We start from the raw sequence: 17,500 nt of genomic DNA on the forward strand, positions 1-17,500 counted from the left end.
TTTATACACTTCAGGGTGCCTATTTGGCCTCTGTGGCCCATTTAACATTGTTTCCTATGGAAAAATCGGGTCAATTGAGGCATTGAACAGGAAAATTGGGTCAATTGAGACATTTAACATTGTTCCCTATGGGAAATCTCGGGCATCTCGTCGGTTGATCGCACCCGATTTTTTAGTGCATTCAATCCCCGAGATGCCCGAGATTTTTTACTAACGATGCCCACGATCAAAATCGTGGGCGCCCTTCTAAGTAAAGAGTACCATGTGCACTTATCCCCCGGGGAAGGGGTGGTAGGATAGAGTGCGTTGATGATGGGGGTAATGTGCACTTATCTCCCGGGGAAGGGTGGTAGGATAGAGTGCGGTGATGATGAGGGTAATGTGCACTTATCCCCCGGGGAAGGGGTGGTAGGATAGAGTGCGGTGATGATGAGGGTAATGTGCACTTATCCCCCGGGGAAGGGGTGGTAGGATAGAGTGCGGTGATGATGGGGGAGCAGTCATACCTGGGGGAAGGGGTGGTAGGACAGAGTGCGGTGATGATGAGGGTAATGTGCACTTATCCCCCGGGGAAGGGGTGGTAGGATAGAGTGCGGTGATGATGAGGGTAATGTGCACTTATCCCCCGGGGAAGGGGTGGTAGGATAGAGTGGCGGTGATGATGAGGGTAATGTGCACATATCCCCCGGGGAAGGGGTGGTAGGACAGAGTGCGGTGATGAAGAGTGTAATGTGCACTTATCCCCCGGGGAAGGGATGGTAGGACAGAGTGCGGTGATGATGAGGGTAATGTGCACTTATCCCCCGGGGAAGGGGTGGTAGGACAGAGTGCGGTTATGATGTCGGTAATGTGCACTTATCCCCCGGGGAAGGGGGTGGTAGGATAGAGTGCGGTGATGATGTCGGTAATGTGCACTTATCCCTGGGGAAGGGGTGGTAGGACAGAGTGCGGTGATGATGAGGGTAATGTGCACTTATCCCCCGGGGAAGGGGTGGTAGGACAGAGTGCGGTGATGATGTCGGTAATGTGCACTTATCCCCCGGGAAGGGTGGTAGGATAGAGTGCGGTGATGATGAGGGTAATGTGCACTTATCCCCCTGGGGAAGGGGTGGTAGGACAGAGTGCGGTGATGATGTCGGTAATGTGCACTTATCCCCCGGGAAGGGGTGGTAGGATAGAGTGCGGTGATGATGGGGGTAATGTGCACTTATACCCCAGGGAAGGGGTGGTAGGATAGAGTGCGGTGATGATGGGGGTAATGTGCACTTATCCCCCGGGGAAGGGGTGGTAGGATAGAGTGCGGTGATGATGGGGGTAATGTGCACTTATCCCCTGGGGAAGGGGTGGTAGGACAGAGTGCGGTGATGATGAGGGTAATGTGCACTTATCCCCGGGAAGGGGTGGTAGGATAGAGTGCGGTGATGATGAGGGTAATGTGCACTTATCCCCGGGGAAGGGGTGGTAGGACAGAGTGCGGTGATGATGAGGGTAATGTGCACTTATCCCCCGGGGAAGGGGTGGTAGGACAGAGTGCGGTGATGATGAGGGTAATGTGCACTTATCCCCCGGGGAAGGGGTGGTAGGACAGAGTGCGGTGATGATGTCTGTAATGTGCACTTATCCCCCGGGGAAGGGGTGGTAGGATAGAGTGCGGTGATGATGGGGAGCAGTCATACCTGGGGAAGGGGTGGTAGGACAGAGTGCGGTGATGATGAGGGTAATGTGCACTTATCCCCGGGGAAGGGGTGGTAGGATAGAGTGCGGTGATGATGGGGGAGCAGTCATACCTGGGGGAAGGGGTGGTAGGACAGAGTGCGGTGATGATGAGGGTAATGTGCACTTATCCCCCGGGGAAGGGGTGGTAGGATAGAGTGCGGTGATGATGAGGGTAATGTGCACTTATCCCCGGGGAAGGGGTGGTAGGATAGAGTGCGGTGATGATGAGGGTAATGTGCACTTATCCCCAGGGAAGGGGTGGTAGGATAGAGTGCGGTGATGATGAGGGTAATGTGCACTTATCCCCCAGGGAAGGGGTGGTAGGATAGAGTGCGGTGATGATGAGGGTAATGTGCACTTATCCCCCAGGGAAGGGGTGGTAGGACAGAGTGCGGTGATGATGAGGGTAATGTGCACTTATCCCCTGGGGAAGGGGTGGTAGGATAGAGTGCGGTGATGATGAGGGTAATGTGCACTTATTACCCAGGGAAGGGGTGGTAGGACAGAGTGCGGTTATGATGAGGGTAATGTGCACTTATCCCCCAGGGAAGGGGTGGTAGGACAGAGTGCGGTGATGATGAGGGTAATGTGCACTTATCCCTGGGAAGGGGTGGTAGGATAGAGTGCGGTGATGATGAGGGTAATGTGCACTTATCCCCCGGGGAAGGGGTGGTAGGATAGAGTGCGGTGATGATTGAGGGTAATGTGCACTTATCCCCTGGGGAAGGGGTGGTAGGATAGAGTGCGGTGATGATGAGGGTAATGTGCACTTATCCCCCGGGGAAGGGGTGGTAGGATAGAGTGCGGTGATGATGAGGGTAATGTGCACTTATCCCCCGGGGAAGGGGTGGTAGGATAGAGTGCGGTGATGATGAGGGTAATGTGAACTTATCCCCTGGGGAAGGGGTGGTAGGATAGAGTGCGGTGATGAAGAGGGTAATGTGCAGTCATGCCCTGGGTAAGGGTAGTAGGATAGAGTGCAGTGATGATAAAGGTAATGCAGTCATGGCCAGGGAAGGGGTGGAAGGATAGAGTGCGGTGATGATGGGGGTAATGTGCACTTATCCCCCAGGGAAGGGGTGGTAGGACAGAGTGCAGTGATGATGGGGGTAATGTGCACTTATCCCCCGGGGAAGGGGTGGTAGGATAGAGTGCGGTGATGATGAGGGTAATGTGCACTTATCCCCGAGGAAGGGGTGGTAGGATAGAGTGCGGTGATGATGGGGGTAATGTGCAGTCATACCCGGGGGAAGGGGTGGTAGGATAGAGTGCGGTGATGATAAAGGTAATGCAGTCATGGCCGGGGAAGGGGTGGAAGGATAGGGTGCAGTATTGATGGGGGTAGGGGTGTAATCCAGTCATACCTGCGGGAAGGGGTGGTAGGACAGATGGAGGAAATGATGGGGGTACATGCGTGTAATCAGTATACCATGGAATAGAGCTGCGAGTGTTACTGTAATGTATGGGCCTCCTGCATCTAATATGTATATAATGTGTCTTACAACAATAATGATATTGCACCCGCTATACTCACCGGCTTCCCACAGGACACTGCATTTGTTTCTCGCGAAGCTGTCCCTCCAAACCGTGAACAAGGAGCTCTACAGGGAGGTCGTGATGTCCTCTCAGAAGGGACTCATCCTCCTCAGTGTCTGGTCTACGTAGGATCGGGGACTTACGGGAGATGGGATTCTGAGGACCCAAATAAACAGAAATGGTTAAAGATCTCATAAAAGTTGCCAAAACTGTAATATATATATATATATATATATATAGTATAGAGATAGAGAGATAGATAGAGAGTAGCGCGACCAAATGAGAGAGAGAGAGAGAGGGAGAGAGAGAGAGAGAGAGAGAGAGAGAGAGAGAGAGAGAGAGAGAGAGAGAGAGAGAGAGAGAGAGAGAGAGAGAGAGAGAGAGAGAGAGAGAGAGAGAGAGAAAGAGAGAGAGAGAGAGAGAGAGAGAAAGAGAGAGAGAGAGAGAGAGAGAGAGAGAGAGAGAGAGAGAGAGAGAGAGAGAGGAGAGAGAGAGAGAGAGAGAGAGAGAGAGAGAGAGAGAGAGAGAGAGAGAGAGAGAGAGAGAGAGAGAGCCCTACAAAGGAGACCCACCTAGTGCACTGGAGAACGGCCATTGCTTTATCACACATAACATTGCTGAGATACTGGGACAGAGAACCAGGCGATATGGGCAGGACGGAGACAGACCCCTACATAGGAGACCCACCTAGTGCACTGGAGAACGGCCATTGCTTTATCACACAATACATTGCTGAGATACTGGGACAGAGAACCAGGCGATATGGGCAGGACGGAGACAGACCCCCTACATAGGAGACCCACCTAGTGCACTGGAGAACGGCCATTGCTTTATCACACAATACATTGCTGAGATACAGGGACAGAGAACCAGGCGATATGGGCAGGACGGAGACCCGCACCTACATAGGAGACCCACCTAGTGCACTGGGGAACGGCCATTGCTTTATCACACAATACACTGCTGAGATACTGGGACAGAGAACCAGGCGATATTGGCAGGACAGAGACAGACCCCTACATAGGAGACCCACCTAGTGCACTGGAGAACGGCCATTGCTTTATCACACAATACACTGCTGAGATACAGGGACAGAGAACCAGGCGATATGGGCAGGACGGAGACAGACCCCTACATAGGAGACCCACCTAGTGCACTGGGGAACGGCCATTGCTTTATCACACAATACATTGCTGAGATACAGGGACAAAGAACCAGGCGATATGGGCAGGACGGAGACCCGCACCTACATAGGAGACCCTCCTAGTGCACTGGAGAACGCCCATTGCTTTATCACACAATACACTGCTGAGATACTGGGACAGAGAACCAGGCGATATAGGCAGGACGGAGACCCGCACCTACATAGGAGACCCACCTAGTGCACTGGAGAAGGGCCATTGCTTTATCACACAATACACTGCTGAGATACAGGGACAGAGAACCAGGCGATATGGGCAGGACGGAGACAGACCCCTACATAGGAGACCCACCTAGTGCACTGGAGAACGGCCATTGCTTTATCACACAATACATTGCTGAGATACAGGGACAGAGAACCAGGCGATATGGGCAGGACGGAGACAGACCCCTACATAGGAGACCCACCTAGTGCACTGGGGAACGGCCATTGCTTTATCACACAATACATTGCTGAGATACTGGGACAGAGAACCAGGCGATATGGGCAGGACGGAGACAGACCCCTACATAGGAGACCCACCTAGTGCACTGGGGAACGGCCATTGCTTTATCACACAATACACTGCTGAGATACTGGGACAGAGAACCAGGCGATATAGGCAGGACGGAGACCCGCACCTACATAGGAGACCCACCTAGTGCACTGGAGAACGGCCATTGCTTTATCACACAATACATTGCTGAGATACAGGGACAGAGAACCAGGCGATATGGGCAGGACTGAGACAGACCCCTACATAGGAGACCCACCTAGTGCACTGGGAGAACGGCCATTGCTTTATCACACAATACACTGCTGAGATACAGGGACAGAGAACCAGGCGATATGGGCAGGACGGAGACAGACCCCTACATAGGAGACCCACCTAGTGCACTGGAGAACGGCCATTGCTTTATCACACAATACACTGCTGAGATACTGGGACAGAGAACCAGGCGATATAGGCAGGACGGAGACCCGCGCCTACATAGGAGACCCACCTAGTGCACTGGAGAACGGCCATTGCTTTATCACACAATACACTGCTGAGATACTGGGACAGAGAACCAGGCGATATAGGCAGGACGGAGACCCGCGCCTACATAGGAGACCCACCTAGTGCACTGGAGAACGGCCATTGCTTTATCACACAATACATTGCTGAGATACAGGGACAGAGAACCAGGCGATATGGGCAGGACTGAGACAGACCCCTACATAGGAGACCCACCTAGTGCACTGGAGAACGGCCATTGCTTTATCACACAATACATTGCTGAGATACTGGGACAGAGAACCAGGCGATATAGGCAGGACGGAGACAGACCCCTACATAGGAGACCCACCTAGTGCCCTGGAGAACGGCCATTGCTTTATCACACAATACACTGCTGAGATACTGGGACAGAGAACCAGGCGATATGGGCAGGACGGAGACAGACCCCCTACATAGGAGACCCACCTAGTGCACTGGGGAACGGCCATTGCTTTATCACACAATACATTGCTGAGATACAGGGACAGAGAACCAGGCGATATGGGCAGGACGGAGACCCGCACCTACATAGGAGACCCACCTAGTGCACTGGGAGAACGGCCATTGCTTTATCACACAATACACTGCTGAGATACAGGGACAGAGAACCAGGCGATATGGGCAGGACGGAGACAGACCTCTACATAGGAGACCCACCTAGTGCACTGGGGAACGGCCATTGCTTTATCACACAATACATTGCTGAGATACAGGGACAGAGAACCAGGCGATATGGGCAGGACGGAGACCCGCACCTACATAGGAGACCCACCTAGTGCACTGGAGAACGGCCATTGCTTTATCACACAATACACTGCTGAGATACAGGGACAGAGAACCAGGCGATATGGGCAGGACGGAGACAGACCCCTACATAGGAGACCCACCTAGTGCACTGGAGAACGGCCATTGCTTTATCACACAATACATTGCTGAGATACAGGGACAGAGAACCAGGCGATATGGGCAGGACGGAGACAGACCCCTACATAGGAGACCCACCTAGTGCACTGGGGAACGGCCATTGCTTTATCACACAATACATTGCTGAGATACTGGGACAGAGAACCAGGCGATATGGGCAGGACGGAGACAGACCCCTACATAGGAGACCCACCTAGTGCACTGGAGAACGGCCATTGCTTTATCACACAATACACTGCTGAGATACAGGGACAGAGAACCAGGCGATATGGGCAGGACGGAGACAGACCCCTACATAGGAGACCCACCTAGTGCACTGGGGAACGGCCATTGCTTTATCACACAATACATTGCTGAGATACAGGGACAGAGAACCAGGCGATATGGGCAGGACGGAGACCCGCACCTACATAGGAGACCCTCCTAGTGCACTGGAGAACGGCCATTGCTTTATCACACAATACACTGCTGAGATACAGGGACAGAGAACCAGGCGATATGGGCAGGACGGAGACAGACCCCTACATAGGAGACCCACCTAGTGCACTGGAGAACGGCCATTGCTTTATCACACAATACATTGCTGAGATACAGGGACAGAGAACCAGGCGATATGGGCAGGACGGAGACCCGCACCTACATAGGAGACCCTCCTAGTGCACTGGAGAACGGCCATTGCTTTATCACACAATACACTGCTGAGATACAGGGACAGAGAACCAGGCGATATGGGCAGGACGGAGACAGACCCCTACATAGGAGACCCACCTAGTGCACTGGAGAACGGCCATTGCTTTATCACACAATACATTGCTGAGATACAGGGACAGAGAACCAGGCGATATGGGCAGGACGGAGACAGACCCCTACATAGGAGACCCACCTAGTGCACTGGGGGAACGGCCATTGCTTTATCACACAATACATTGCTGAGATACTGGGACAGAGAACCAGGCGATATGGGCAGGACGGAGACAGACCCCTACATAGGAGACCCACCTAGTGCACTGGGGAACGGCCATTGCTTTATCACACAATACACTGCTGAGATACTGGGACAGAGAACCAGGCGATATAGGCAGGACGGAGACCCGCACCTACATAGGAGACCCACCTAGTGCACTGGAGAACGGCCATTGCTTTATCACACAATACATTGCTGAGATACAGGGACAGAGAACCAGGCGATATGGGCAGGACTGAGACAGACCCCTACATAGGAGACCCACCTAGTGCACTGGAGAACGGCCATTGCTTTATCACACAATACACTGCTGAGATACAGGGACAGAGAACCAGGCGATATGGGCAGGACGGAGACAGACCCCTACATAGGAGACCCACCTAGTGCACTGGAGAACGGCCATTGCTTTATCACACAATACACTGCTGAGATACTGGGACAGAGAACCAGGCGATATAGGCAGGACGGAGACCCGCACCTACATAGGAGACCCACCTAGTGCACTGGAGAACGCCCATTGCTTTATCACACAATACATTGCTGAGATACAGGGACAGAGAACCAGGCGATATGGGCAGGACGGAGACAGACCCCTACATAGGAGACCCACCTAGTGCACTGGAGAACGGCCATTGCTTTATCACACAATACACTGCTGAGATACTGGGACAGAGAACCAGGCGATATGGGCAAGACGGAGACAGACCCCTACATAGGAGACCCACCTAGTGCACTGGGGAACGGCCATTGCTTTATCACACAATACATTGCTGAGATACTGGGACAGAGAACCAGGCGATATGGGCAGGACGGAGACAGACCCCTACATAGGAGACCCACCTAGTGCACTGGAGAACGGCCATTGCTTTATCACACAATACACTGCTGAGATACAGGGACAGAGACCAGGCGATATGGGCAGGACGGAGACAGACCCCTACATAGGAGACCACCTAGTGCACTGGGGAACGGCCATTGCTTTATCACACAATACATTGCTGAGATACAGGGACAGAGAACCAGGCGATATGGGCAGGACGGAGACCCGCACCTACATAGGAGACCCTCCTAGTGCACTGGAGAACGCCCATTGCTTTATCACACAATACACTGCTGAGATACTGGGACAGAGAACCAGGCGATATAGGCAGGACGGAGACCCGCACCTACATAGGAGACCCACCTAGTGCACTGGAGAACGGCCATTGCTTTATCACACAATACACTGCTGAGATACAGGGACAGAGAACCAGGCGATATGGGCAGGACGGAGACAGACCCCTACATAGGAGACCCACCTAGTGCACTGGAGAACGGCCATTGCTTTATCACACAATACATTGCTGAGATACAGGGACAGAGAACCAGGCGATATGGGCAGGACGGAGACAGACCCCTACATAGGAGACCCACCTAGTGCACTGGAGAACGCCCATTGCTTTATCACACAATACATTGCTGAGATACAGGGACAGAGAACCAGGCGATATGGGCAGGACGGAGACAGACCCCTACATAGGAGACCCACCTAGTGCACTGGAGAACGGCCATTGCTTTATCACACAATACACTGCTGAGATACTGGGACAGAGAACCAGGCGATATGGGCAAGACGGAGACAGACCCCTACATAGGAGACCCACCTAGTGCACTGGGGAACAGCCATTGCTTTATCACACAATACATTGCTGAGATACAGGGACAGAGAACCAGGCAATATGGGCAGGACGGAGACAGACCCCTACATAGGAGACCCACCTAGTGCACTGGGGAACGGCCATTGCTTTATCACACAATACATTGCTGAGATACTGGGACAGAGAACCAGGCGATATGGGCAAGACGGAGACAGACCCCTACATAGGAGACCCACCTAGTGCACTGGGGAACAGCCATTGCTTTATCACACAATACATTGCTGAGATACAGGGACAGAGAACCAGGCGATATGGGCAGGACAGAGACAGACCCCTACATAGGAGACCCACCTAGTGCACTGGGGAACGGCCATTGCTTTATCACACAATACATTGCTGAGATACTGGGACAGAGAACCAGGCGATATGGGCAGGACGGAGACAGACCCCTACATAGGAGACCCACCTAGTGCACTGGAGAACGCCCATTGCTTTATCACACAATACATTGCTGAGATACAGGGACAGAGAACCAGGCGATATGGGCAGGACTGAGACAGACCCCTACATAGGAGACCCACCTAGTGCACTGGAGAACGGCCATTGCTTTATCACACAATACACTGCTGAGATACAGGGACAGAGAACCAGGCGATATGGGCAGGACGGAGACAGACCCCTACATAGGAGACCCACCTAGTGCACTGGAGAACGGCCATTGCTTTATCACACAATACACTGCTGAGATACTGGGACAGAGAACCAGGCGATATAGGCAGGACGGAGACCCGCACCTACATAGGAGACCCACCTAGTGCACTGGAGAACGCCCATTGCTTTATCACACAATACATTGCTGAGATACAGGGACAGAGAACCAGGCGATATGGGCAGGACGGAGACAGACCCCTACATAGGAGACCCACCTAGTGCACTGGAGAACGGCCATTGCTTTATCACACAATACACTGCTGAGATACTGGGACAGAGAACCAGGCGATATGGGCAAGACGGAGACCCCTACATAGGAGACCCACCTAGTGCACTGGGGAACAGCCATTGCTTTATCACACAATACATTGCTGAGATACAGGGACAGAGAACCAGGCAATATGGGCAGGACGGAGACAGACCCCTACATAGGAGACCCACCTAGTGCACTGGAGAACGGCCATTGCTTTATCACACAATACATTGCTGAGATACAGGGACAGAGAACCAGGCGATATGGGCAGGACGGAGACAGACCCCTACATAGGAGACCCACCTAGTGCACTGGAGAACGCCCATTGCTTTATCACACAATACACTGCTGAGATACTGGGACAGAGAACCAGGCGATATAGGCAGGACGGAGACCCGCACCTACATAGGAGACCCACCTAGTGCACTGGAGAACGGCCATTGCTTTATCACACAATACATTGCTGAGATACAGGGACAGAGAACCAGGCGATATGGGCAGGACTGAGACAGACCCCTACATAGGAGACCCACCTAGTGCACTGGAGAACGGCCATTGCTTTATCACACAATACACTGCTGAGATACTGGGACAGAGGACCAGGCGATATGGGCAGGACGGAGACAGACCCCTACATAGGAGACCCACCTAGTGCACTGGAGAACGGCCATTGCTTTATCACACAATACATTGCTGAGATACCGATCCTGAAATATTTTATTGCGTTGTGAATGGCCAACGCTGATATTGCAACATACAATTACCAGAATAAAAGATTTATGAGCTAAATCTCCAGCGGATATTAAGACGTCATAAAACTGGATATTTGGGGCTGTGTGTTTCACCCTCTGTAAGACACACTGGCGACAATTAGCGGTTTGGAGGATGTAATTACTCTGCCCTTTGGAATGGTGTACAGTAAAATGCCATAAATAAAGATTGCGCTCACATCTCTAGTGGGGGAGACCTTCCAGATGCCACCAGGCAGGGTTAACTCCTCGCTCTCCGCGGTCTTCAGAGCGGCCAGTCTGTCGCGGACCTGACGCATGGTTTTCTTCAGCTGTTCAAAAAAAAAAAAAAAACACACATTACGTTTCCAACATGGAGGCAGTTAATATAGTGTATGTATGTATGTATGTATGTATGTACATATACATATATTATATATATATATATATTATACATATACATATATATATATATATTATACATATACATATATATATATATATATATATATATATATATATATATATATATATATATATATATATATATATATATATATATATATATATATATATATATATATATATACATACACACATACACACACACACACACACACACACACACACACACACACACTTGGGAAGGCCGGGCACAACCACCGAATGACAAGTTCTCGTCGGGTGCCCTCGCCCAGACGTTCTTGTAATGAAAAACAACAATTAGCCCAAAGGCTAAAATAGAAGCGCTGGTAATATGTATCTAAGATCCCTTGTTGCTATACACGTTTGCAGCCCCTTGTTAGAGGGTGTGTACCTCAAACAAACAGAATAGGGAAATAAAGCTCTTGCAGTTTACACTGACAGGAGCTTCCAAGGGGCGCAGCTGTGTTCTAGCGGAATAATGAGTCACTTATTCAAAAAACAAATGTTTTTTTTATTTTTTAAAAAGAAATAATAATATAATGACAATATTAAATATCAAAATATCAAAAAAGCGAAGTGCACTTCAATACTAAAAACAAGACAATACAAGACTTACAACATATAGACAATAGAGGCTATTATTATGTATATCCCATATGAGGCTTATATTAACTCGGCATCCTTTGTGAGAACAAACACCCGTAGCATATAGTTACCAGTCCCGTAGTGTGAGAGTGCCTGCTGTTTGGGGGAATTCCAACCTCCTTAATTGGACAGTTCAACCTCTGATTCAGTAGAGGTATTCCCCTGATGTAAGGGGGGGGGGGTTTAGGAGGGGATTCCTCAGGTATTCAGCAGTAGCCGTCTGTTAGGAAGCTGATTCTCCGGCAATTCACTTTCAACAGTCACTGGGTATAGATGAACAAGCGGGTGCAGGGTCTCTGGCACAGCAACAAAACGCGTTTCTCCGCCTAACAAGACATCAGCGGCTTCCTCAGTTGTGCTGTTGCCTTGTAAAGGTAGCCTTTTTATAGTTGTCCCGTTCGCGGGGATTCTTCCACCGCGCTTCCGGGTTTGTGTGTCAAGCCTCGATTTGAGTAGCTCCTATTTGTAAACTTCCGCGGCCATCTTGCTTTCGCGTGTCAAGCCTCGTTTTGGGCATCGTCGGTTGTTGATCTCTCGCGGCCATTTTTACATGCATTCCAAGCCTCGTTTTTATAAATGGTATTCCGCACTGTTTACACGGCCATACGGACACTCCAAGCCTCCATTTCGGTATATATCGATCTCCGCAGCCATATATATATATTCCAAGCCTCATTTTATTATTTTCCAAGCCTCGTTTTCGCACTATGGGATAAGTGTTAAATTATTAGTAATATATTTTTTTATTATAAGCCTCATTTTTAGAGTAGCTGTTCTGCCGTAACTCCACCCACCTATATGCTCAGATGTTCGTCCTAGATGCCAATCAATTCAAGCCCCATATCGGATCAGCCTCACATTAAACATATAACATGTAACATGTAACATATAATATAATTTACATATAATAATCAATAATTGGCTATTTTTGCCCATTCCAATAACATTATTACAGCCAATTGCCATACTTAATAAAAATTAATAGAAATTAATAAAAATAATAATAATAAATATAATAATAAACAAAATAAAATAAAAATAAAATAAAAAAAAAATAAAAATAGTAATAATAATGTCTTTCGAATTCATATTAAAACATCAATAATTCATAAATTTTTAAATTTTTATTTTTATTTATACTTTGTATGTTTTTCTCATTCTTCTTTCTTTCTTTTCTTCTTTCGGTGTAGAAAATCTATGTATGGTGGTTTCCTTCTATTAGACAAATTTTTGTGTATTATCCTAAATTCTTCCTACTTCTAACCTACAGATATTATGCCACAGTATACATTCCCTTAATACTTGTATACACTAAATCAGAACATTTATATGTATATATCGATTATCCTTATGATAGTCATACATTAAATACTAAACATAGATATGAATATATAAATAAACCCTCTCACCCTTATCCCACCCTTTTCAATTGATACCACCCCTTATCCCACCCCTAATAAACTCCCCTATAATAATTTTAATATTAGGTGCATACATAAATGTGCGATTAGTTCGCTTCAAAAGCTACACATCCAGAGGATCTACAATAGTATCAAGTTTCTAGAACCATAGCAAAGGTAAAGGGTAGAGATCCAGGTGAGTAATACTAGACATTATTCAGTTCGATAGTATCGTTTAGGCCCAATGGATTTAATGTTCTTAAACAGAAGATCCAATAAGCCTCCCTTTTGCATAATCTTACATATCTATCTCCTCCCCTTGGTGTGTTCTTAACATGTTCAATTCCAATCATTCGGATACCTTTCAATTCCCCCTTTTGGCAACCTGCCATGTGTCTATATAGACTATTAGTTTTACTCATTTTTACTATGTTTCGCTTATGTTCCATGAATCTTACATGCAATGTTCTAATAGTACGGCCTACATACTGCAGGCCGCACCCGCATGTAAGTAAATAGATAATGAACTTGGTTTTACAATTAATGAACTCTTTAATGTTAAATATCTCCCCTGTAACCCATGAGGAAAATTCTACGGTTTTTCTCTCTGAGAGAACACAAGAGGCACACCCCCCTCCACATACATGGAAGCCCACCGGTTTCTCAGGCAGCCAACTTGTGTTGGGAATATCTGATTTTTTCTCTTTATAGAAACTCGGTGCTATTTTCTCCTTTAAGTTTTGTGCCTTACGGAATACCACTGTACTACCTATATCCACCTCTTTATTTAGAATTTCGTCTGCTTGTAAGAGGTGCATATTTTTCTTTATTATGCTCTTAATTTCCATGGCCTTAGTGTTGTATTGGGTCACAAATACAGTTTTTTTCCTTCTTTCTTCCTTTTTCCTATTTTCACTTTCTCTCTCAACTACTTCTTTCTCTTTAAGCAAATCCTCCCTTTCCATTTCTTTTACTGTTTTTAGGGCAATATCCAAGATCTTTTTTGGATAGCCCTGTTCTTGAAATGATTGGTATAGTATTTTACTTTGTTTTTCAAAGGCTATTGTGGTAGAGCAGTTCCTCTTAATTCGCATAAATTGGCTCTTTGGAATATTATTTTTCCATTTATTGTAATGGTTACTTTGATAGTTAAGGTAACGATTTTGATCTACACTTTTAATGTAGGTTTCAGTGTGTATATATCCGTCTTCTACTGTGAGGGCAATATCCAAGAAATTAATCCTATTTTTGTGAAAATTACTAGTAAATTTTAAACCGAATTCATTATTATTTAAACTATTTGTGAAATTAACAACAGAATCGTGATCCCCATCCCAAACAAAAATCAAATCGTCTATATACCTTCCGTAAAGGACCAGGTTCTCCCCGAGGTCGCGCCCCCATATATGTTCCTCCTCATACTTCCCCATAAATAGGTTTGCGAAACTCGGGGCGAACCTGGTCCCCATAGCCGTGCCAAGTGACTGTAAATAAAAGTGAGAGTCAAACAAAAAATAATTGTGTGTCAAAATAAACCTAATCGCCTGTAAAATAAAAGTGCCCAGGTCGTCCGACATCTCGGGATCGTTCAACAGATAGTTTTCAACCGCTTTTATACCCAATTCATGGTCGATGTTTGAATATAGAGCTTCCACATCGCTGGTAATTAAATAGTAGCTCTCTTTCCATATAATTTTATTTATTTGTTGCAAAAAATGCGTAGTATCTTTAATGTGAGATTGTAATGCATGTACATATCTTTGCAGATGACTATCTACAAAGAAAGACAAGTTATTTGTCATTGATCCGATTCCCGAGATGATCGGACGACCTGGTGGGTTAGTGAGTGTCTTGTGGATTTTAGGTAAAAAATAAAAAGTGGGAGTGACTGGATAGTGAACTGAAAGAAAACCATGTGTTTCCTTGGATATTGCCCCCACAGACAGACCTTCCTCCAACAAATGACTAAGTTCTTTTAAATAAATCTGGGTGGGGTCACCTGTGAGTTTTTTATAGTAAGTTTGGTTTGTTAGTTGTCTATATGCTTCCTCTAAGTATGCAGTAGTTTCCATAATTACGACCCCCCCCCCTTTGTCTGCTTGCTTTATGGTTATATTTGGATCTTTACAGATTAATTTCAAAGCTGCTCTTTCTTTTTTTGAAAGGTTATCTTTTAGAGGGATTTTCTCTGCTCTACCACATAGCTCTCTGAATTGCTCCAAGGTAATTTTGTAGAAGCTTTCCACATATGGGCCCCTATATTGTAGGGGATAAAAGTCAGACTTTTTTTTAAAGATTTTTTTCTTTGTAGAATTCTCTTTAATATCAAATATAGGGATTTCTAATTCGTCTATATTACTCTCTATTGAAAGGGATTCTAAAATTTCCAAGGCTATATTATCCTCGAATTCAAGGGTAGCCATTTTATCCTCATCGGTTCCTACTTTCATTTGATTATTTTTCATTGCAAAATACCTTTTTTGGCTTAAGCCTCTCACAAACCTATTCAGGTCTATAAACAGTTCGAATAAGTTAGGTTTATTGGCAGGGGCGAAATTTAGGCCCCTTTCCAATAAACCAATCTCAACTTCTGTCAATAGTTTTTTTGACAAATTGAATATTCCTTTACCCCTCACCTTCTTTTTGAGTGATTTCCGAGAGAGTTTCCACCCTCCTCGTTTTCCCCTGAATCTTGGTCCCTTGACCTTTTTAGGGATCCGTTTGTTGCTCCTCCCCAGTCCCTTAGATATCTCTGCCGGGGGGGATCCCCTAAAAAAGTATTGGTGTTTCCTCTATGTGTAGGGGGGGTCACTTCCCTTCTTTCTCTATAACCCTGATTCTTATTTCCCTCTTGGTATGTTCTTTTAGGAGTATAGCTATATTGGTGATTCCCATTTATTGGGGTTCCTAAACCTGTTAATGGGTCAAATCTATTTCTTAATTCTATCTGACCTTGCTCATTTTGGTATGTTCTATTATAGGATTTATTACGTTGTTCCCGATTAGTCCCATAGGTCTTTTTTGAATGGTCACGTCGATATTGATTCCCATTTTCCCATTCCCTTGTTGTTCTTCTATTTCTATTATAGGTATGAACTGTACCTGTGGCATAATCTGATCTATCCCTATCCAATTTATTATTTTTCCTTTGGATTAAGGATTTTTCAAAATCTTCCACGTTTTTGTTAACTTGTTGATCTCTCTTTATGTACTCTGGGTCCCCCGAGTGGGCTTTTAATTTTTCCTGTATTTTTTCGATATCTTGCTGTATATTCTGTACCTTCATTTCTCTATATTTAATAAGTAATTTCATTAGGTTCTTAGAACAACCATCTAAGATGGAGTCCCACTCCTCTGAAAACTGTTTATCGTCTTTAAACGTGGAAGTTTTGAGGATCCTCAATCCTCGGGGTATTAGATTCTGATCCAGGTATTTTTGTAATACTATTGACAGAAGTTGAGATTGGTTTATTGGAAAGGGGCCTAAATTTCGCCCCTGCCAATAAACCTAACTTATTCGAACTGTTTATAGACCTGAATAGGTTTGTGAGAGGCTTAAGCCAAAAAAGGTATTTTGCAATGAAAAATAATCAAATGAAAGTAGGAACCGATGAGGATAAAATGGCTACCCTTGAATTCGAGGATAATATAGCCTTGGAAATTTTAGAATCCCTTTCAATAGAGAGTAATATAGACGAATTAGAAATCCCTATATTTGATATTAAAGAGAATTCTACAAAGAAAAAAATCTTTAAAAAAAAGTCTGACTTTTATCCCCTACAATATAGGGGCCCATATGTGGAAAGCTTCTACAAAATTACCTTGGAGCAATTCAGAGAGCTATGTGGTAGAGCAGAGAAAATCCCTCTAAAAGATAACCTTTCAAAAAAAGAAAGAGCAGCTTTGAAATTAATCTGTAAAGATCCAAATATAACCATAAAGCAAGCAGACAAAGGGGGGGGGGGTCGTAATTATGGAAACTACTGCATACTTAGAGGAAGCATATAGACAACTAACAAACCAAACTTACTATAAAAAACTCACAGGTGACCCCACCCAGATTTATTTAAAAGAACTTAGTCATTTGTTGGAGGAAGGTCTGTCTGTGGGGGCAATATCCAAGGAAACACATGGTTTTCTTTCAGTTCACTATCCAGTCACTCCCACTTTTTATTTTTTACCTAAAATCCACAAGACACTCACTAACCCACCAGGTCGTCCGATCATCTCGGGAATCGGATCAATGACAAATAACTTGTCTTTCTTTGTAGATAGTCATCTGCAAAGATATGTACATGCATTACAATCTCACATTAAAGATACTACGCATTTTTTGCAACA

General features: G+C 46.3%; 1 protein-coding gene across 1 annotated transcript in view; it reads right to left on the bottom strand.

Moving 5' to 3' along the window:
- Positions 1-17,500, bottom strand: part of CCDC15 (coiled-coil domain containing 15) — a 47,887-nt gene that overhangs the window by 5,817 nt on the left and 24,570 nt on the right. Inside the window, exons 4-5 of the mRNA XM_083161585.1 lie at positions 10,910-11,020; positions 3,250-3,408 (exon numbers count right to left, since the gene is read on the bottom strand). Coding sequence (XP_083017711.1) covers positions 3,250-3,408; positions 10,910-11,020 — 270 coding nt within the window. The remainder of the gene's footprint in view (positions 1-3,249; positions 3,409-10,909; positions 11,021-17,500) is intronic.

This window comes from Crinia signifera, chromosome 19 (genome assembly GCF_055691185.1).
Source record: "Crinia signifera chromosome 19, ASM5569118v1, whole genome shotgun sequence".
In the NCBI taxonomy this organism is placed as follows: Eukaryota; Metazoa; Chordata; class Amphibia; order Anura; family Myobatrachidae; genus Crinia; species Crinia signifera.